Genomic DNA, 24,050 nt, shown 5'->3' on the forward strand with positions numbered 1-24,050 from the left:
ACACAGGGAGAACACACCACACTCCTCACAGACAGTCACCCGGAGGAAACCCACGCAGACACAGGGAGAACACACCACACGCCTCACAGACAGTCACCCAGAGGAAACCCACGCAGACACAGGGAGAACACACCAAACTCCTCAGACAATCACCCAGAGTAGGATTTGAACCCGGGACCTGAAGTGTCACTACAACACTACCTGCTGCACCACTGTGCCACCCTGTTTTTTTTTATTATTTATGGTTCTGAGGGCAGCACAATGGCACGACCTGTAGAATCCTGCACTTTTGGGACCAATCCCCACATTGGGTCACTGTCTATTAGGAGTTTGTTCTCACTGTGTCTGCATGGGTTTCCTCCTAGTGCTCTGGTTTTCTCCCACAGTCCAAAAACACATGCTGTAAAGTAAATTTGCCATAAAAATCGTGTCCACATGTTTGTGTATGTGTATGAGTGACTGTGGGAGTCTGTGGTGTACTATGATGGACTGGCATCCTGCCCAACGTGTGTTGCTACCGTGTGAACAGTGATTGCAGGTTGGATGCAGACCCACTGCATTCCTGAACAGGATGAAGCAGTTATAGACATTAAATCACTAAATCCATATCATGGAAGACATACAACAAAACCGAAAGGTTTAGGCACAGGAAAATAGTATATTTGGAAAGTGATTGATTTGGCAATGAGTGTTTATTTGATCAACTGTAAATCCACTGTATGAAATAGAAATGTGTGATTATTTAAGAATATATTAGATAAAATATATTACAGGAGAACGTATTATTACAGGAGTGTGGTTTCCAAAGCTTTTCAGGTGGAACATGATTTTTTATTTATTTATTTATTTATTTTTTTTTTTTTTTTTTGCAGTAATTTTATTAATTTACATATGATGCTGTCCAATGAAATAAAAGAAATATAGTAACATTATTGGAGAAGGAAAAACTTCTTAATTTTTAATGATTTATTCATCATTACAGACAATGAATGATTATATATTTTATAGCATTTTTATTGGTCCATTCGTCATATATTTTCACAAAAAATGAAAGACAGCTGTTCAACTGTGGAGATACATGTTTTTGACTTGACAACGACAATATGCTTAAATGTGTTTATGTGAAGCAGTATAAACTGTTTCATTTTTATATTTCCATTAACACATTGATCCATTCATAGAAGTAAACTTAAGCCAGAGATTCTCTGCTGGAACACCTCCTCCGAGCCAATATTTGCTATAGTTGTAACAAGGCGAAAGCAAAAGAGACTGTAAACAGAACAAACTACTACAGACTGAGCCTATAATACAGCCAATCCTCAACACATTTCGACAACAGGTCTGTTTTTATTGAGCTGCACTGTGTCTATTTGAGATATATTTTGGGTGACAAGTGACAGTATGCACTTAGTAATCGTATATAATCCACACAACATAAGTGTGTAAACTCGACAGTGAACTGGCAGCTGAAAGCATCCAAAGTTAACTTTTTTTCCTGTTCATTTAATTTTATTTCACACACTTTGGATTATAAAGGTACTTTCCTGCTAAATGAGAAACTGTAACTTGTGTTCCTCTGAGTGTTAGTTTGCTTTAAACCCGGCAAAATTAATGATTCATGGTTGTGAGCTTAAAGTAATAAATCCATTCTGATGATGTCCATTTTGTGTGCTCTTGAGCCATATTTATATAAATGCATTTCTTTGATCTATAATTTAGGGTGAAATAGAAAAGGTTTGGATACCACACTGGCTTGTATATGTGTATGATTATCTGTTTGTGTGTGTGTGTGTGTGTGTGTGTGTGTGTGTGTGTGTGTTAGCCAGATAAATCTTTTTTAAAAAAAATTCTGCACTGTATTACAATATATTAATCATTTCAAACAAGATTATGTTCTTCATTTGGAGTGTGCTCAAACATTCATACATAGTTATATATCACCCATGTACCTGCCATAATGTTTGGGACAAAAGGTCTGTGATTTACATTGCAGTGTGTTCTAATTTGAAAGCCTCTATTTAAAAATCTGAGAACGTGCATTAATTTAAAATTTTAGATTACAATTAGAAATTAAGTGATGTCTTTGTCTCAAACATTATGGAGGATACTGTATAATTATTTTATTTCCAACTCCCCAAAGTCTTTACAAATGTGTTTCTCAGTCCTTTTTTTTGCATTTTGGATATTAGGATGCACCCATAAACCTCTTCGTTGTTTGGTTTGAGGAGATTTTGCACTCTTCTTAAATGCTGCACAATATCTGAAAATCATTAACATTAGCATTAGCATTAGCATTGGTAGCATTTTCAATAGCAGCATAAAAATGCTACCAACATTTCCATTCACTCAGTACCAGCTTTTTTATCACATTCACATTATCAAATGCACGGTGAAGGTAAACGTCAACCAATGTTTTTATATCAACATCTAGCCTTCATTGAAGTTATTTGATAGAGTCTGTTTCTTGTTTTTCTCCACCACTGGTCAGGAGCTTATTTTCTATGCAGTGGTTTGTTCTAATTTCTCACCTTCACCTTTTTGCATATGGATTTTCCAACAAGTACCTATACCGATCATAGTTGTCCAACAAATATTTGGGGGCAAACATAGGTTCTTTAGGGTCTGTTGGTGGGTAGCGTGGCAACGAGTCATCGAACCAGCCACCAGTTCGTATCAACTCTCTGATGTAATCCAGTTTCCGCTTCTCTGCAAAGTCCCCCCAGCGAGGGAAGTCCCCATTTTGTGCAGCTATCAGCTTGTAGTAAATTCCTTCAGGCTTAAAACACCATGAACAGTGCCATCCTGCGTAGTGAACTGGACTTCCGATAGACCAAGGCATCAACCTGCGACCCGACTTGTTCTCATATTGCCTAAACCCAGGCATGTTAAAATACTCCCTCCGTCTCAACAGAATCCCGTCCCCCTTGTAGACCATCAGAAGCATGGCCACTGTGCATCCAGAGATTACATCCAGCGTTCCAAATTGCTTCCAGAAGAACCCGTACAAGGACTTCCGCATGTGGATTCCAAAAGGTTCTGTCCAGCCATTGTAGAGTTTAAGAAACAAGATTCCATCCCTAAATGGAATCTCATCTGCATCATCCAGGATGAATACATCATCCTGCCTCAGATTCTGGACCCTCAAGAGCCCATTCTTTGTCAAGAAGGTTCGCAGGTAGTCGTCTGCTATCCAGCCATTGGCTCGACCACCTTGTGGGAAATGATCAAGAAAAATGTAAAGGATCTTGTGCTTGATATAATCGAACGTTCCATTGAGAAGGAGATGCCGAAATGTAAGTGGTTTGGGATCTCCATAGGCGGTAAAATTCGACTCGCATATCATGAACAGATCCACAGTATCTGCAAGCTCACGGAACCGGACATGCAGCAGGTCAAATTCGTGGTTGATGTTGATAGCATTGATGATTCTGCGTGGAACTTTCCTAGGCTTTAAGGAGGTCTTTGTGGGAAGATTTGAGTGTTCAACAACAGTTGGCACCCCACAGTTAGGGCCATGCCAGCCTTGGTGACAAACACACTTCACAACTTTCCTTTCCTTGACCGTGTGACCTACAAGGATTGTGTTGTTTTTTTTGTGAAGCTCCAGTTTTGACTTGGCATCCTCACTCTCTGAGGCATTACTTTGTTTAACTGTTCTTGTACCTTCACTGAAGCACAGTTCTCCTGTGTCTGTGTGGAGGAAGTACGGGGTGAGATCTTCCTCCAAAACGTACGTTTTTTTGTGAAGTTCCCCATCTAGATCAGTAGAATCCGATCCGACCAGATTTTCCACCTTTGATTCCTGACACAAAAAAAACAAATGAACAGAAAATGAAGACAAGTATTTTTCTGCATTCCAAATGGGCAATTAATAATAGTTCTAACCTGTTTCTGAGTATGCAGTTTGTCAGTTGACAAATGTCAATGTTTAGTGGAATATAAAAAATCCACATGACATTCTTAGAACCAGTTGATTTTTGAGTGGGCGGCACGGTGGCGCAGCAGGTTAGTGTCGCAGTCACACAGCTCCAGGGACCTGGAGGTTGTGGGTTCGTTTCCCACTCCGGGTGACTGTTGGTGTGTTCTCCTCGTGTCTGCGTAGGTTTCCTCCGGGTGCTCTGGGTTTCCTCCCACAGTCCAAAAACACACGTTGGTAGATGGATTGGCGACTCAAAAGTGTCCGTAGGTGTGAATGTGTGAGTGTGTGTCGCCCTGTGAAGGACTGGCGCCCCCTCCAGGGTGTATTCCCGCCTTGTGCCCAATGATTCCAGGTAGGCTCTGGACCCACCGCGACCCTGAACTGGATAAACTCTTACAGATAATGAATGAATGAATGATTTTTGAGTATGGTAATGATGGACACTATTGTCCCACAATACAAAGAGAAACAGAAATGGAGGAGCTTTTCACATCTGAAAAATTCCTCTGTCCCCAATAGTGCCCTACTCCACACGAAGTGCATTTCATAGATTATTAAACTAATACCACTTGGACAGTGTAGTAAATGATAGACAGGAGACATGAAGGTTATTTTTCTAACATACAATGCACAATTTTAGTGCATAAACTCTTATTTTATTACATATTTTATGCACTATATAGTGTGGAAATAATTATTTTTGTGTAAAACCTTTATTTTGCTAGTACGGACCACGCCAGTAGAGGCTGAAACGAGGAGGTGAACTCTTTGGTCAGTGTGGTTTATGAATGTGTATTACGCCTGACCCCCATTGGATAAATGAATATGAGAAAAGGGTGGGGACGGGGTGGAGGTGGGAGCAAGTTTAAAACAGGAGGCTCGGTGGGTTTAATAATGGCCGAACACGGCTCTGAATATGGGGATCAGCAGGAATGACCCAGCGCAGAGGAGCTGACGTAGTGAAGCAGTCGAGTCGAGATCGGTCTCCTGAACTAAATGAAGCGAGTTTGTCTCAAGTACCTATACCAATCACAGTTGTCCAGCAAATATTTGGGGTCAAACATAGGTTCTTTAGGGTCTGTTGGTGGGTAGCGTGGCAATGAGTCATCAAACCAGCCACCAGTTCGTATCAACTCTCTGATGTAATCCAGTTTCCGCTTCTCTGCAAAGTCCCCCCAGCGAGGGAAGTCCCCATTTTGTGCAGCTGTCAGTTTTTAATAAATTCCTTCTGAACACAATGAACAGTGCCATCCTGCGTAGTGAACTGGACCTTCCGACGCGGAAATGACGTGAATTTGCGGGTTATATATAGGGCTGAGAGGAGGAGTTTGGGTGAGGTCCTACTTCCAAAATTTTGTGTAAAAACAAGAGTGGATAGTGTATGATGTGTGTTGTCATAGCAATAGGACAAGTTACTTACTAACTTGTCAAATTTGTAAGAAACAATGTTGTATGTTAATATTTTGTACAGTAGCCTGCAGAACTCATACTACAGGTAAGTACATCATATTTTGTACAGCATTAATGGGGAGCACACAACTGGGACGCAGGCTTAGTCTTCCACAAAAATAATCACTATTCACAAAGAGACTTGAATGTAAATAGTTGAATGTTACATCTTGGATAACAACATTAACCCTTCCCAAAAGTTTGGTGGCCCATCACTCAGGAGAGGATCATTCCACTCCGTGGCTTATTACTCCATAAAACTTTAAGAGAGCATGTCAAAATATTAGTTTGGAACATAAAATTTGTTAATTTGCTCAAAGCCCATTGCTCATCTACATTAACCCTGTGTGCATTTCTTTACCTTTCCATCATGCTTCACTTGTCTCAGTATCTGTTCTGCTCTATGGTGGTTGTGAGTGTTATGGAGGGATGAGGTCTGTGGAGCTCCCCAAAAGACATCAGTGAACATGAACAGTGATTTCAGACTTGACTGATCATCCTGGAGAAATGGGACCTGCTGGAGGCTTTTATAACAATAGAGGAGAGAGACCACGGAGATCCCAACTGAGCAGAACAGGAACAACTTGTGCCTTCTGACTTTCATCCTGAGAGAGAGAGAGAGAGAGAGAGAGAGAGAGAGAGAGAGAGAGAGAGAGAGAGAGAGATGATCATTCGAACCCAGACAACAGCAAGAACACTAAACTTATCAGCTAATTTTGTTTTAGTTGCAATGCCTGCTGATCCAGTTTTGGCAGCTGAGATCTCACTGCCTGCAGAACCCAGACACGAGCCAACCATCAACTCACTTGAGGCGATATACAAACCAGTTTGCTTAATAATACACTAGGCAAAAATGGGCTGGGTTTCCCAAAAGCATCTTAGAACAGACACTGAAAACTCTCTGTGTTAAGGTTCATTCATTCATTCATTATCTGTAACCCTTATCCAGTTCAGGGTCGCGGTGGGTCCAGAGCCTACCTGGAATCATTGGGCACAAGGCAGGAATACACCCTGGAGGGGGCGCCAGTCCTTCACAGGGCAACACAGACACACACACACATTCACTCACACACTCACACCTACGGACACTTTTGAGTCGCCAATCCACCTACCAACGTGTGTATTTGGACTGTGGGAAGAAACCGGAGCACCCGGAGGAAACCCACGCGGACACAGGAACACACCAACTCTCCTCACAGACAGTCACCCGGAACGGGAATTGAACCCACAACCTCCAGGTCCCTGGTGCTGTGTGACTGCGACACTACCTGCTGCGCCACCGTGCCGCCTCTGTTAAGATCTTAACACTAAAATGTTTTTGGGAAACTGGACCCTCTGAAAAAGTCGAGTTATCTCTCTGTGTTGCACATTGAGCTTACTCAGTATATAATGTGTTTTCTTGCTTATGGACAAGGCTTTTCTTGTTCCTATTAGAGACACCCACCTTTCAAGATTGGGTTGGGTCTGTGGTCAACTAGTCTTCAACTGTCAAACTCACTGGTACCTTTCACCAATGAAGTGTGCCCAAGAGCTGCCTACTGCTACAGAAAAAATGTGACATGCTTGAAAAGAGTCAGACTATGTTGGGCCAATACAAAATGATACACAGAGGTGCATACAGATACAGATAACCAATCAGAATGCCACTGGAGGAGTCCTGACATTGAGGCCAGTTTATTGCAGTGGAGGTATCAGACTCTCCGTCTACTGAATGATAACCCCATGGTGGCCCCATGAAAACTAAGCCGAACAATAGAGTTAAATTTAGATGAATCCCATGTGAGTGTATGTGTGTGTTTGTGTTTGATAGTGTACTGAGTGATTAACAGGTTGATGCATGTCTACAGTGTGTAACTTAAAATAGCAAACCGAAGATGAGAACAATGAAATGAGTAAAACCAACAAAACGAGAACAATGCAAATAGTAGGACAAACCCAAATAGCAGAGAACACAGAATACATAAAGACACACTAGGAACACAAGGAACACAAGGATAAGATGAGCACATGACCAGGGGAACACAAGAGCAGGAAGATCACATGACCAGGATCAGGAAGATCACATGACAAAGGGAAACACAACCAATAACAATAACAAGAAAGGGACAGCATTGTTACTGAGTAATGGATTGGTCTTCAGCTGTTTACTGAGTACTTAACATTTGATGATATTAACTTTGTTACAAATATTTTAAATAATTTATTGCATTCATGAATTACTAACAGTCACAGAGATTACAACCCTGTTTTCAAAAACTGGGAAACTGCAATAAATGTAAATGACAGGATATGAAACCATGGAAACAATAAATGGAATTGATGTGAATGTAAATAAATGTCATTAATCTAAAATTAATTTTATTAGTATAAAATCTCAGTAATCCAAAACCACTAATTGACACTGTTTCTCAGTCACCACAGATCTCCATTATCCAAAACCAAACAACAGCACAGGGCACAGGTTAAATAAACCTTATTTACCACTGTATACTACGATGACACACTGTCATAGGGCAGCGACCTGTGACCAAAGATGTTGAAGGAACTGAGCGTGACTAAGCATGACTATAATGAATATGCAGTAACAGAAAACCTACTGTCTCTTACATCTTTACATCTACAAGGTGGAGCTAAATGGTAGCAGTGTCTAGGTGTGTGGTCTGTGACTGGGCACATTGCTTAAAAACTCCAGGACCACTGCTGTATCTGATCCATTCTTTGTAAGATGCTAATCAAAATGGTAATTGTAATGGAATGAATGTAATGTTAATGTTTATTTTGAAAAAATCCATGTGTAAAAACATCACAGTTTAACACTGGTCTTCAGTCTGTTTGTTATCACAAACCAAACAACAGCACTCAGGAAGCTAATAAAAAAGTAAGAAACTATTAACTCAACTATTCTCCTATTACAGCAGCTGAAATAAACAGCGAAGAAAAATCAGTTAGCCCTGCATCTGACCACATGACCAGTTTCCTTCCTTTAGAAAATCTTGACCACACCCAAAAGACAGAAATGACTAATAAGACAGAAAGTTCATTTTTGAACTCATATTTGAAATACATACAAACTTCAGAGATACAAACCTGTCAGCAGTTCCTGCACATGGAAACAGCACATAGAAAAAGCACATGGAAACAATAACATAGATTAGACATGTCCTAAACAATGCCCTATAAACCTGTATCAAATAGCACATTCATAAATGAGTTAACATGACTGTTCCACCACTGTTCTGTAGTCAAAGTTATGAAAATATTTGAAATAACAGACATTTACAGCATTTAGCAGCCACTCTTATACAGAGTGATTTAAGAGAAAGTGTTTATCAACTTGTTCAGAGAATACGTCTTCACCAGTAGAAATAAGATTAGAGTCCAAATACCTGAGCTAAGTAACCACTAGAAACTGGAGTCAAGCTGAATCCTAAAGAGAAAAACAAAATAAACATGAGTGCAATACGAAACCACAATTACTGCTGATGTCACAGAAAGAGAAAAACAATTAAATAAATACAAAGAAAGTCTAGGGTTTCTTTTTTATTGCTTAAGAAAGAGAAATAGGAGATATATATATATATTTATTTATTTATTTATCAGCGGCGATTGCTCTAAGACTGCAAGGAAAGCTCAGCTTCCCCTAAAATGTAATAAAATAAGTGATCAAATATATACAGTTGTGTGTACATGTCATTGAATAAATGTGCACTACAACGCGCTCAACTTTTGTTCAGAATCAGCTTCTTATCACTGGTAAAGACGCAGCTTTCCTCTCAATCATTCCCGCAGCTTCACAGTGTTTTAAACAGTGAGGATGCTGAGCGTCCACAGAGTTCAATAGCGAAGCAGCGAAGTGCAGCGAAACGAGACGAGTCATTGGATAAATGCTGGGCTTTGTCCCGCCCATCGGACGCTCAGCGTCTCTGGGGGTCTATGGGGCAGTGGGCTGGCCTCGGCTGGCCCGGACGCTCAGCTTCTGCATGATGATTGGATGATCTGTCTGAGGCTGAATCCCTTTTTGATTGACAGCGAAATGAGCGAATCAGCGATCCTTTGGTGTAAAGATCCGTGGGAGCATCATTGAAATCACCACCTTAACCATCTAAGCCAACTCTCTCACACATAGTTTTAGACACAATATTATCCCCAAGAACAGATCAAATCGATGCACATGCTTTTACAGCACTTTTTCCTTTAAGACACTTAGAATTAATGCAGTGACAATGAAATTCTTCTCACTTGCCATATTCAGACAAATATATTTACAAATACATGTTATATAACAAACACTTTAAAACTTGTGTTAGTTCTGTTAGTGAACAAAAGACACTGGTTTGTTTTGTGTTAAAGTAGTATAGCCATCTTGTTCTGCCAGTTATTATGTTATTAGTTAGCTATGTTATTTTTATTTATAAAGAAAAGCCTGCCTCTGACGTATAACAATGACAAAAGTGTAATATCAGGGTGGTGCTGTCCCACCTGTGTAAAGGTGAAACTATGAGGAGGACAAAGCTTTGTTTGTGTGATCATGTGTGTGGTCATGGGTACATTCCTGGAAGACCATGCACAGCAAGGTGATTGTTCTGATACAGCTAACTTCATTTGTCACCAGCAAGAGTTTGGTAATGAGCTGACAACATTAGCCAGCTGTGTCAGAAAATGTGACCATGTAACTCTACTCTATTCCCTGAACCTGGAAGGCAAAATAGATTCCTCCTCCATTGGCAAATTCATGTGAATTTATTGCGACTACCCCAAAATAGACGGTAGTCCACTTGTAGCTTTGCATAATTTTATTCCAGTCCTGTTTAACCCTGTTTTTCAATGGATAGGACCTGGTGTTGGCATGTTAGTGTGTGTTGTGCTGGTAAAAGCGGATCAGACACAGCAGTGATGCTGGAGTTGTTAAATACATCAGTGTCACTGCTAGACTGAGTGCAGTCCATCAACCAAAAATATCCATCCAAAAGTGTTCAGTGACCTCTGATGATTCAGTGACCTGAGCATGATCAACACAAACTGTGCCGCAACAGATGAGCTGCTGTCTATTTCTTTACATCTACAAGGTTGATCAACCAGGTACGTGTGTTTAACAGAGTGGTCAGTGAGTTGGCACAGTGTTTGAAAACTCCAGCAGTATTGCTGTATCTGATCCACTCTTACTAATGAAGCACACATTAATAGACCTTGATCACGTCACTGCAGTGCTTAGAAATAACTATCACACAAACATAGGGTGACCAGACGTCCTCTTTTACCTGGACATTTTTTAGAATTAAAAAAATGTCCGGGTGGAATTTCACAAACGTCCGGGATGTTGTTTTTCTAGAGCTTACATAGAACTTCGAGAAGCCTTTCCTTCACAAACTAGTCCCGCCCTCCCCTACTCCGATTGGTTCGCTTGAGTGAGAAGGGGGCGTGGTGAAGTAGCCTAAAATCTTCTGATTGGACGGAGTGTAGAGCTACCGTTATTGGTCGATAACCTTCTCTGTAAACATTTAATTGGTCAGTCTGCACGTCAGTAGTCCTTGTTTACGTCAGACAAAGCTCATGTACCTACCCTCATCTCGAGCAGCTATGCTGAAACGGAAATGTAAGTTCTCCAATGATTTAAAAAAGAAATTCCCATGTTTTGTGTAGAAAATAAAGGTCTAAGTGACCTAAAAGCAACAACGGCAGTGAGGGGCATGACCTCATCACCCCCCCCTCCCCCCCGGGAGATGTCCTCTTTTTCAACATCTCTGATCTGGTCACCCTACACAAACAGTACTTTCTTATGGAGGTCCTCATCTTTCAAAATAAAAAAGATTGAAAGAAACAAATAATGTATGAAAAGCAACAAAATTCAGCCTGTAATTGAAGAACTACATAATGCACTTATACAGTAAGAGGAGCTCATAAAATGGACAATGAGTAGAAAGGAGGTGGTGTTTTAATGTTTTGGATGATTGGTGAAATGGGGTCAAAGATGAAGAAGAAGAAGAAGAAGAAGAAGAAGAAGAAGAAGGAAAAGAGGACATAAAACAAGAACAACAAAAGAAGTTGCAAACAAAAAGAAGAACTGTGTCATGGATGGCACAACTTCCATCCAAAAACACTCCTCCACTGGTTAGTGTTTCAATCGGGACAGTGAAAAGTTATATGTGTTTTAAAAGCTAGGAAAAGGATGTCAATATACAGGGCTGGAAATTATGCACAAGTGAATTGAAGCTGTTATGATTACTAGAATACTTCTGTTTGTTTTTGCCTGCCACAAGTATATATGCAGCATACTGTGGCTAAACACCAAACACCATTTTTGACTGATGTGGAATGCCATAAGGAGAGATTTGGAAAGTGTTAAATCAGCACTTTAACACATTCACATTCATTCATTATCTGTAAGCACTTATCCAGTTCAGGGTCGCGGTGGGTACGGAGTCTACCCTGAGTCATTGAGCGCAACGCGGGAACACACCCTGGAGGGGGCGCCAGTCCTTCACAGGGCGACACACACACACACTCACATTCGCACCAACGTGTCTTTCTGGACTGTGCGAGGAAAGTGGAACAGCTGGAGGAAACCCACGCAGACACAAGGAGAATACACCAAACTCCTCACATTTTGGAACCCACAACCTCCATGTCCCTGGAGCTGTGTGACTGCGACACTACCTGCTGCACCACCGTGCCGCCCACATTCACACACAGAATACCACTATTTACCATAATAACTTTAGTTATACGTTTTGTTTTTCTGACCAAATAAATCCTTACTGCTTCGATAAATAGCGTTTAGATTCTCATTTCAAGACTTCTGCACAGGAATGTAACTGCAGTACTGACCTTGTTTTCAACCAGTAAAGCAGTCACAAAAAGAGACCTTAAAAAACCTCAAATAAGAAAATATTCGCAGTTCAGCTTGTTACTAAATACCACACCATACAACTCTCTCAGAGGAAATGCCTCAGTTTCTCCAACCATCCAGATGCTCATGTTACACTGACGTATGGTCTGCTTTTCATTTTTGTCTCACTAAATTGTGAACAGATCATAATCAGGGGAGTTTTAAAGCCATTTTTTTCTGGCTGTTAATAACAAATGCGATTTTATGCTGAAAGTGTCATGCTATGGTCAGTAAAGAAAAACATCTGAATTGTTGATAAATAAAGAAAAATACACCCTATTTTAAAATCTTATAACCATGCAGTGTTATACGCAGTTTAACTTGAAAAGACAAGGCCTAGCCCCACATTGTTGATATTGTTACCATACAGATTCCCAAAGAGGACTATTTTGAAATGCTGCATGTAGATAATATAGAGTCAATATAGAGCACTGGAAATTGGGAATGGATCTTGCTTAATATACCTAAGAGTGTTTTCACACCTGCACATTTTAGCTCTGGTTCATTTTCCCTCTTGGTGTGGTTCGCTTGACTTGGTGTGAAAGAAGTAATCGCACTCGGATTGCGGACCAAAACAACCACACCAAGGCCCTTAAGAGGAGGTGGTCTCCGTTCGGTTCCAAAACGAACTGGTGTGGTTTTTGGTGGGAACGTGATCTGACCTCAATCCGACCCAACAATAAGGTGTACGCCACAGGTCGGTGGTAATTGACATTCGTAGCCAGGGTGTCCTTTGCATATTGGACGCAGTATGTAGGTTCTCGCTAATCGGAGAAATGGATCAGAGACGCATTAATCCAGAATAAGACCTTCTTCCTGTGTTGGCATTCTTGCTCCTACTTCAGTCAGTAGTGATGTGCAGATACTGAAACATCGATACCTCCGATACCAATCTAAAATCGATTCTCAAATCAAAATATTGATGTTTTTGATACTTCAGTGTGTATTATGACCAGGAACACAGTGGAAAATAACTAACGTATTGAGATCTTGTCTAAATTATACGCGGTTGAGTGGAACTATTTTTCTTCTGCCAGAAAAACCTGAAAACATTTCCATTTATTTTCCCCTATGGGTATTCCCCCCCGTCTTGGTGTGTTGAGAAGGCTTTTACTGAGCACAATGATGCCTTTTTCTTTCCCACTCCCACTTCTCAAATATCCGAGCCTGTACAAAAGCACTATTCTCCTAGACACACTGCAAACTTCTACAAACACACACACACACGCACACTGACCCATCCTGTGAGATATAAGTTGATAAGAGCTGAAATAATGGACACCAAAAAGCCAGACAGACTGCCTGCTAAATAAGTATGAACGCTACATTAACAAGATAATAATAAATAAATAATAAATAATAATAAAAACATACAAAATCACCAACTGTTATTAAACTTCCCACCATCCAGAAAATGAAGCCCTTTGCAGGGCGTTCTTAAACTCAAACCTTAAAGGAAGTCCACATTCTGACTCATTACCGACATTTCTGTAAGGTAATGAGGTCATATTCTCTTTGGACAAATTAAATAGAAACCTTCTCTAAACCATTAGAACATCTTTGGAAACTACATGTGACACAAGAGGAAATGAAGACATTATTTCAAAATTAAAGAGGAGATAATGGCTTGAATATTATTTCTTTTACAAAACAGGAAGTGCTGGGTGAAACCTAAACCTGCTGATGAAGATAAAATTTAAAGAGGACATTGCAGGGTTATGAAAAAAAATAATACATGTGCATGTTAATGTGGGGATCTGGAGCACCTACCCTCCCACAATCTGTGAAACAACAGTCCCAGGCAATTTTTGTGGTCTGCCTAATGGTGCTTTTCCACTGCAGGTTACTTTCTTAGTACCTACTCACTCTTGTTTCCAAATGAGTTGAGTAGGGACTAAATGTGATGTGTAAACCTAGCACACCAAGCACAAACTAGCTGTTCGTGAACTCTCCAATGGAGAACTCTGCATTTATCTGACTCACAATGACAGCGTAATGAAAAATAAACTGTGGTTTTTTTACCCTTCTTGGAGTTAGTGCCTGATGAAAGTCTCCAGTGAGAGCCACAAGCGACTATGAGATGAATACACAATGTCCACAACTCCCATTAGAGGCAGTGTTACCAACAGAATGCAGCAAATTCACCAGTGTTAAATCAACACTTTTAGTTGTAGATGTAATAATTTAGCACTCACGGTGTTAAGTTAACACTAACGGTGTTGATTTAGCACTGGAGAACTTGCTGTGCATGCCGGGGGGAGTTGGGGGTGGTCTGCTAGTGGAAAAGCTACAAAGCCCATGAGAACTGAAACCCCCCCCCCAACAGCTAAAACTAGAACAGAGAACCAAGACAAAATGACTTCGGCTCCTCACACCTGGGCTCTGGTATTGAAATGTGCTATGACTCATTTTCATTTAAAAGAAGAGACGCTGAAACCAACTGTTCTAAACAGGGCTGTCAAGATGGGAACAGAAATGCTGTGTTGTTTGACATTTCATTAAAACCCAAGGGAAGTGAGTTAACTTGTGGAAAAGGGACATAAAATGTCAAATTTAATCAATCAGTATTGTATTTATATAGTGTGGACTGGTGCCCATCCAAAATGTGTTCCTGCCTTGCGCCCAGTGATTCTGGTTACGCTCCGGACCCACCGAGACCCTGAACTGCATAAGCGGTTACAGACGCTGAAGATAGCTGAAGGTAATGAAGGTAATAATGTAAAACCAGTAATTACACCAGAGAAACTGTTGCCTGAATGTGGTTGATTAGCCAAAAGCCTGCTTGGGAAATGATACATTCTCCTGCATTGTTTTTTCTAATACAAGGAAGTAGGAGTAGACTGTAAACAAAGAGTAAAGAAGTTGTGTGTGCCAACACCACTAAGTAACTTCTTTGACACAGATATCAAAAAGAGATTTCTGAATAACAGTATAATCATGTAAAATGAAATCAAATCAAACTCTAACCATGTTTTTTTTTTAATCTTTGTTATCAATCCCATCACCTAAATGATTATAGAGATGTGGATTTGTTCATGAAGCAGAAGTACCTACTGTACTCAGACTCTAATGTCTTGGTACCTGGTTGGTTTTCCAACCCATAGTAAACCCAACCCGCCACAAAATTTAACCTGTGATGTCACAAAACACCACATCAAATGGGAATCACAGGTTTTTGGAAACAACAGTGGTCGTAATTCTAAGCTATATTTTACTTGTTGGGTATTCTTGTTCAGTTGCTGTTTTTTTGGGACTGAACAGAGCTCCACGTCTTAGCTCAGTTTTTTCTGATAATAAACACCCTAGGAATGTTGAAGTGAAAACCTTGAGGCAAGAACTCCCACTGCTCTGAACAGATGCTCTTTGCCGGTATTTCTTTTAAAAATGCTGAGAATGCCCATATGAAAAGTGAAAGCAATGTTCTGCAGAAATATTTGTGTGTAATCACGTGTTGACGTGTGAATGTTGACAGCACTCATTTTAAAACATGCTGAAATGAAAGATGATGATTTAGCAATATTAAGACTATTTAAGTCATTATTCATTCATTCATTCATTATCTGTAACCCTTATCCAGTTCAGGGTCGCGGTGGGTCCAGAGCCTACCTGGAATCATTGGGCGCAAGGCGGGGAATACACCCTGGAGGGGGCACCAGTCCTTCACAGGGCAACACACACACACACACACACACATTCACTCACACACTCGCACCTACAAACACTTTTGAGTCACCAATCCACCTACCAACGTGTGTTTTTGGACCGTGGGTGGAAACCGGAGCACCCGGAGGAAACCCACGCAGACACAGGGAGAACACACCTATTTAAGTCATTATGTGGAGGAATAATAATTAATAAAGAGGAAAGTATTGGCTCAAGCTAAAGCTAAAGCTCCTAATTTAAATAACAGAAGCTGATATAATAGTGTACACATTAACTGCAACTACTATTTACTGTAAATATTTCTGTATTGGCATGTTAAAGAAACCGGAATACTATCTTTGTGTATCTTTTAATCTTATCACAGTTATTGCAACATTATTTCTTCCTTAAAAGGTGTGGCATTTACTGCCCAACTACAGTCCTCCAATAAACTCAGAGGCATGGCCATGCTGTCAAACCATAGTCTGCTTAACCTATGAGATAGCTATCAATATTCAAATTCAAATAATCTAATCAAAGCCATCTGCTAAACTTCAGAGTGTTATTCAGAGAGTTATTTTATGATAGACAGACCAATAGAAATTGCCCAGAACGACCTGGAGAAAAACATTAACTTGCATTATCTAAAACGTTATTTTACAATGTGGACATGAATAATTCACATTAGTTAGTAAATAAAACATACATTTTGTTGCTTCTGTATAATGTTAATGTTGAGGTTTAAATACTAAGTATAGGTGTAATTCTTGATGGATCCAGCTTCACCAAAGGAACCTATATTCTTTATATTCTGGATAAATTTGATCAAAAATCAAAAACTAAAGCTCTGAAGTTAGTGCTGATTGTCATTTACATCACACCAAAAAAACAAAAACATCAAAAAGTATTAAATGAATTATAATATTTGAAGTTAAAATATTATAATAAAGAAAACTCAATATGTACAAACCTATTAAAGTTGTACTTACATGATTAAACATGAGTAACTACAGCTTGTTTTCATCCACTTCTGCAATGTGTCAGAGTTTTTCACTGAACTGCTCTTTACCATGAGTCGCAGACGTTGTTCTCTCGTTGTTATCATGTCATAACAAGGGAGTTGATTGTTTTCAATTGTTTTTAACATCTGTGTGGACTATCTGTAACGCGCATTGTGGGTGTGGAACCAAAAAAATATGTCAGCAATGAGCCAATGTCCTACTTACTTTCATATATGGCCTAACCATTAACAGCCAAATGGCATGCCATATATTCAGTTCCTCATTCTGGTAGCAACATAACCCACTGACAAGTCTCTGGAAGGTTACAGAGTAATTAATTAACATGTAGTTATTTAAAAACACATAGTTGTTTGTATTATATGCATAAGAATATGTAGTTACTGAATAGCTAAGATGTTTTTTCTAGGCCTTTTGCAGCTCTTCTGCAATAAGCCCTTATCTTAAAGAAAAGTTAATAATGTAACATAGTGTCATTCAGATACCTACTGCAAGCTGATACCTGATTGTTAACCCTTAGCAGTTAACTACGAGATAGCTGGAGGTGGCGGCAGTCCTTCACAAGGCAACACACACACACTCAGACATTCACACCTACAGACACTTTGGAGTCATCAATCTACCTACCAACAGGTGTTTTTGGACTGTGGGAGGAAACCAGAGCACCTGGAGGAAACTCACACAGACACAGGGAGAACACACCACACTCCTCACAGACAGTCACTCGGAGGAAACCTACACAGACACAGGGAGAACACACCACACTCCTCACAGACAGTCACCCGGAGGAAACCCACGCAGACACAGAGAGAACACACCACACTCCTCACAGACAGTCACCCGGAGGAAACCCACGCAGACACAGAGAGAACACACCACACTCCTCACAGACAGTCACCCGGAGGAAACCCACACAGACACAGGGAGAACACACCACACTCCTCACAGACAGTCACCCGGAGGAAACCCACGCAGACACAGAGAGAACACACCACACTCCTCACAGACAGTTACCCGGAGGAAACCCACGCAGACACAGGGAGAACACACCACACTCCTCACAGACAGTCACCCGGAGGAAACCCACGCAGACACAGAGAGAACACACCACACTCCTCACAGACAGTCACCCGGAGGAAACCCACACAGACACAGGGAGAACACACCACACTCCTCACAGACAGTCACCCGGAGGAAACCTACACAGACACAGGGAGAACACACCACACTCCTCACAGACAGTCACCCGGAGGAAACCCACGCAGACACAGAGAGAACACACCACACTCCTCACAGACAGTCACCCGGAGGAAACCCACGCAGACACAGAGAGAACACACCACACTCCTCACAGACAGTCACCCGGAGGAAACCCACGCAGACACAGAGAGAACACACCACACTCCTCACAGACAGTCACCCGGAGGAAACCCACACAGACACAGGGAGAACACACCACACTCCTCACAGACAGTCACCCGGAGGAAACCCACGCAGACACAGAGAGAACACACCACACTCCTCACAGACAGTTACCCGGAGGAAACCCACGCAGACACAGGGAGAACACACCACACTCCTCACAGACAGTCACCCGGAGGACACTACCTGCTGCACCACCGTGCCGCCCTGTGTATTAACATGGATTAACACATCATACTGACAGCACTAATGTCACTGTAAGTGTCATCTTGTATTGTATTGTTTTATATTTTATATATTTTATAATATATAAAATTAATATAATATATAATGTTATTTACTTTCTGACTTTGCATCTGTATTTGCATCACCTTATGAAAACTCTAATATGTCATTAGTCTCTGTAAACGAGTGACTTATGGGAGGAAGTTGTGGCCAAATTTGAGTAAATGATTAATTAGTGTTAGTTTCCAGATTAATCATGTGTTAACATGGTTTAATAACATGGTTAATCTTAAGACAAGCTGAAATGTAAGAAGATGATTTAGCAAAAAAAGGACATTACCCTGCCACAGTCCTGACACTTAGGCCTATTGAATCCCACCAGCCAAAATATCAGTGTCCCCAGTGTCCTCTTTTTAAAAATTAAAGTATGCTCACCCTATTTTAATTAGAGTGCAGACACTTCAGAGTCGTTGCACCTCTTTTTCTGAGTATCACTAGATACACAGCATAAGACACAAAGCGTAAATATGGAGAAAACAAGAATTGAGAAGAAAGAAAACAAAGATAAAATAGCTACAATCCAGAGTTTCTGCTCCTCACATCTAACTGCTGGTATCTTGCCCTAAATTCAGCTGTGGCCCATTCACATTTATAGGAAAAGGAAGATGAAACTGTTAGCTCTAAATAAAGGCTGTGTACGGTGCTGTGCAAGTACTGTGTTTGTTGTTTGTACCTTGTGGAATTTTGATGAAATGATTTGACAAAAATATCATCCCATTTAACATGTCCTTATTATCTATATATCTGCTAAAGATGGAAGAAATAATCGTTTGAAAGGAATTTAATCTGTCCACGCCTGTCTGTACACATTATCGCTACAATCATGCATGCAGGTAAACAAAGCAAAGGTAGATATAGTTACTCAGGTAACAGTGTGTTATTGAATTGTGCAAATACTAGCAGACACTAAAAAAGTGTCATTGATAAGAAGCATTGGATAGCACACATTTGTGGAGCCAATACGCTGGAGCAGAGCTCAGACTGGCCAGGTCTGTCACATCAGCTGCCAGATGTCTGTGCTGGTGAGGGAAGGGAGGGGGCCGTCACACATACCCAGCGAGTGAAGCCACAAAACACACAACATAAAAACCCTTAAATCATAAAACAACACAGAACAAACCAAAGGGATTGCAGAGCATGCTGGGAACTCTCCCACCAGCTCCACTGCCGCTCCCATACTTGAAGCAGCCACAATATTATAATCATTTTTCCACAAGTTAACAGTTCCCTAGGATAATATATATATATATACATCTGTGACATATTTTGTTAAAATTACCACAAGGTTAAAACACAGTGTCTAAACAGCCAAAGGCAAGGTTCCCAGGAGTGAGAAGCAAGAAGATCTACTTGTTCTGCAGCAGAACACATTTTTAAAAATCTTCAACTTGAGTGGAAATGCCGATAAATACCACCCATTAAAAAAATCTGCTCTGCCCCTTGGTTACCAAATCCACACTGTTTTGTGGAATCCACTCTAGCAATTTTATACATTTAAGTGCATATGATACAAAGGGTTACAAGGGATAGTTAGGGTTAGTACTGGCTAGTGGTAATGTAGACCTACACAAAGTACCATGTAGAACCTTAGTATTACTTATCTTTGCTTATGACTATGAATATTATTTTCTAATAAAACATTTAAACATCATAACACAATATAACCTGATTTTTGAACAAATTTCACAGTACTTCATGACTACGTTCTTTCATTCAGTTTTATTATGTGTTATATACATGTAATTTCAACTACTTAAGAGCAGTTAAAGAAGAAATTATGAGACATATAAGACCTTAAGCATGCCTTTATGAACGCAGTAGTCAGAAAAATATGTCTGTGTCAAGGCAAGAGCATGAGGAAGGTTTAAGAAAGTCTGTGTTGCAATATTACACCACTACTTGTGAATACACGTTAACGTTATCCCATTCATCTGTTCAAACAACCCCCACCACACAGACACACACACAGACACACACACAGTTGTATGGTACTTGACCATTCAGACTCCATGTTTTGATTTCTTGCAGCAAAAAAAAAAATGGTGTATGTTTTGGTGCATATTTTAAAGGCACTTGGGCCCTCATAAGTCTGGATATCTTTCAGATTAATTATTTTATTGCCATTTTTCACAAAAACCTTCCAGGTTGGAGAGTTTTTAAACCTCTAGGTTTTAGGATGGTTGTGTGAACCAACCCCCCCCCAAAAAAAAAACCTTGTTGACAACACCAACATCTACATACCTGCCTTCATTAACTGAGCGTGCATCCAAACTACCAGTGTGATCCACTGAGTTGCTTCTCTTTTTACTGTAATTTGGAGACTGATAACAGATTTACAGGTGAATATTGCTTTACTTGCACATTACACCAAATGCATTGTGCTCAGTACTTTCAAAAACACCAACCTGAATGTGAACGGTGATTTCTGGCAATCAACTGGTGGCACACCTACCACATGTTGCTACATGGAACAGGATTTGCTGGTCAGGCTTCAGAAAGTTATTAATCATTTGATTCTCCAATGTATGTCCTATTACACAACACATTACGTCATCTAAAAACAAACAAAGTTCTGTTCCAAATATGTTCATAGGTCCAACAAAATTAACCTAGGCATCCAGCATTGTAGTTAGATTACAATATATTTTCATTGTATATTTATAAATACTGGGCTGACGTTGAATGGTATCCACCATCTTGAAGGACTGTGATGTCTGGGTAGTGTCTGTTGATTAAACAAGTTTTAAACCACTAGCCACAGATGTTTTCATCTTTGAAAGTTTGCAAGTTGAAGGTCTGTATGTCTGTACGTGTCTGTTGGAACCACTTGGTGAGGATTTGATGGCATTCAGCCACATTAACTAGTGATATCAGACTGATGTTGGATGATTAATTCTGGAAAAGCTCTTCTGGACCATCTCGGAGATAATGGATGGTGCTCTATCATTTAAGAGAATATGGTTCCAGTGTTGATGGGGGGTTTTATACTCAATACATCATATGTAAATGGGCGTAGATATAATACAGTAAGTATAAGGTGTATCTGCAAGTACACTGTGCATGGAGCTGGCCTTTGGCGTCATCAAGTCATTGAATTTTGGGCGCGGGGTGGGAATTCAGTTACGTTCTTGTTTAACATATCGTTTCCAAATAGAGGCTGCAGTGTCTGAGTGAAAAAATAGCTATGAATAAGCTGAACAATCGAGTGTCAGATTCTTTAATTCACTGGGTATGACCTCTGCTGGACCTTTGGCTCGTCACCATTGTTTGTACTACTTTCATTTTGGAAAATGTGGCTAGCAAGTAACAGCAATATGTGAATATAACTATAAAGATGGTTAGCTTGAATATCTGTACATTTGCTATTAAAGCTCATTAACTAAAGCTAAAATGAAAGGGAGAGAGAGAGAGAGAGAGAGAGAGAGAGAGAGTGCAAGAAATAGAGAGAGGAAAACCAAACCTTCACGCCACAAATATATATCGCCACTCTCCAAGGGAAAATATTACAGTAAATTTCTGTAGCATAATACTGTTTGCTCTTTGTATTGTACTAGTACGTGTGCTGTGGCTTTAACAGAGTTCACAAGTGGAATAACTGAAAACAGTTATCACTTACAGTCGATCTGGTGACACACAGGTTGTTTTTGCAGAGGCATGCATCCTAAGAAAGAAAAAACACAGCCATAAGCAACTGAACAAGCATAAACCTTTCAAAGCCATAAAACATTCACACCACACAATGTCATGATGAATGGACCAATAGAAATGCCCCAGAATTACTTCCAGAATCTTTCCTTGAAAGCTAAAACAAACAGTGCATACTTCCCTGAGAAAAGGGAAACTCAAAAAAATAAGTTTGCAAAACAGGAACTTCTTAAAAACAAGATGAAGGGAGCAATATATCAACCGTGAAAGATCTGACACACCACCAAAATCCTCTCCTTCATATAAAAAGTACTTGCAACTTGTAAACTTCTCTCTTCTGACAGAAATGCACAGAATACACACAATAAACTCTTGTTATTTTAACAGAGAGAGAGAAAGAGAGGCAGAGTATAGCAGAAGACTTGTTTTCTAAACATACCCGCTCACACTTGTCCTCCCCATAATCTGTCGCTCAGCTCCTTTGCACAGGAAACGTTCATGAGCCACACACTATGCATAGCCCACACACACACACACACAGTTATAGACGACAAGAGGATGGTGAATCAGTAGAGACAGACATCTACAGACATACACATTAACACTAGCTAGAAGGAGGAGCAGAGCTTTGGACACACCTGTTACTGACCCCTCCTCTGACAACCAACATCCCCACCCCCAAACACACACCACACAAACACTTTTCCTTTCTGTTTCAGTTCAATCACCATTTAAAAAAACCCATCCAAAAAAGGAAAAATTTAAAGCTTAAATGCAGTTAACATAAGAACCCTATTTTATATAGACTGAATGTTATGGAAAATTCAAAATTCATTCACTATCTGTAACCCTTATCCAATTCAGGGTCACGGTGGGTCCAGAGCCTACCTGGAATCATTGGGCACAAGGCGGGAATACACCCTGGAGGGGGCGCCAGTCCTTCACAGGGCAACACACACATTCACACTTTTGAGTCGCCAATCCACGTGTGTTTTTGGACTGTGGGAGGAAACCGGAGCACAGACAGACACAGAGAGAACACACCACACTCCTCACAGACAGTCACCCGGAGGAAACCCACACAGACACAGAGAGAACACACCACACTCCTCACAGACAGTCACCCGGAGCGGGAATCGAACCCACAACCTCCAGGCCCCTGGAGCTGTGTGACTGCGACACCTACCTGCTGCGCCACCGTGCCGCCCAAAATTCAAAATGTAAAAGTTATTTCTAAACTTAATTGGACTTGTAAAGTATGAATATTCAAGTTTCTCATAGAATTCAGAGGATTTCCTTAACATTTACTAGCTTTCCACTGTAACACCGGTACATGTTTATATGTGGTAGAACATGTCTCTGTTAATGGGAATAAAATGAAGTGCCTCTGTCCGAAATGACTCTCACAGTTAAGAATAGGCACCTGAAGGTTATGCTGTTCTCCATGGGTGGGTTATATTGATTATGATTGTCGTATCAAATGTAGTATTTAGGGTGGAAATGACTCCTAACCGCTTAAGGGCTCCAGTTCTCACCTTTTTTTCTACCTACTGCAGTTGAATGTTTTTAAAATTGTAAAAATAAATGTCAGCTCTAGCTTGGGGTTTGAAGTGGTAATAGTATGAAAATTTGTATTTGTCTTGGTCAACTGTTGTAAATGGATTAAGTGTCTGTTGAATGTTTGGGGTGGGTTTGAGGGGAAAAAATAGAAGATATCCTGCATTTTGAGACGGAAAATAAGCCAAAACCCTGCACTTTTACACACTTAAAGACTTCTTTGCAG

General features: G+C 40.3%; 1 protein-coding gene across 4 annotated transcripts; it reads right to left on the bottom strand.

The window, feature by feature from the left end:
- Positions 1–686: 686 nt before the first annotated feature.
- On the bottom strand, positions 687–22,830 carry mgat3a (beta-1,4-mannosyl-glycoprotein 4-beta-N-acetylglucosaminyltransferase a). Of its 4 annotated transcripts, none has more exons than XM_066674679.1 (6): positions 22,707–22,830; positions 22,239–22,283; positions 8,755–8,795; positions 8,456–8,468; positions 5,730–5,973; positions 687–3,802 (listed from the first exon to the last, which is right to left on the bottom strand). In XM_066674679.1, the coding sequence occupies exons 5-6, from the start codon at positions 5,970–5,972 to the stop codon at positions 2,531–2,533; spliced, it is 1,515 nt and encodes a 504-aa protein (XP_066530776.1). In that variant the 5' UTR covers position 5,973; positions 8,456–8,468; positions 8,755–8,795; positions 22,239–22,283; positions 22,707–22,830; the 3' UTR covers positions 687–2,530. The 4 variants fall into 4 exon arrangements, with proteins under 4 accessions (XP_066530776.1, XP_066530777.1, XP_066530778.1 ...); XM_066674680.1 differs by lacking the exon at positions 22,707–22,830 and adding an exon at positions 22,549–22,630; XM_066674681.1 differs by lacking the exons at positions 22,239–22,283; positions 22,707–22,830 and adding an exon at positions 14,277–14,393.
- Positions 22,831–24,050: the final 1,220 nt, after the last annotated feature.

This window comes from Hoplias malabaricus, chromosome 6, assembly GCF_029633855.1.
Source record: "Hoplias malabaricus isolate fHopMal1 chromosome 6, fHopMal1.hap1, whole genome shotgun sequence".
Lineage (NCBI taxonomy): Eukaryota > Metazoa > Chordata > Actinopteri > Characiformes > Erythrinidae > Hoplias > Hoplias malabaricus.

Bases quoted from the DNA above. Each gene is read 5' to 3' on its own strand.
- mgat3a (XM_066674679.1), bottom strand. From the start codon at position 5,972: ATGAAAGTCAGAAGGCACAAGTTGTTCCTGTTCTGCTCAGTTGGGATC. The intron at 3,803-5,729 runs GTAAAGAAATGC...TTTTTGTGTCAG, and splicing joins AAGTGAAGCATGATGGAAAG to GAATCAAAGGTGGAAAATCT.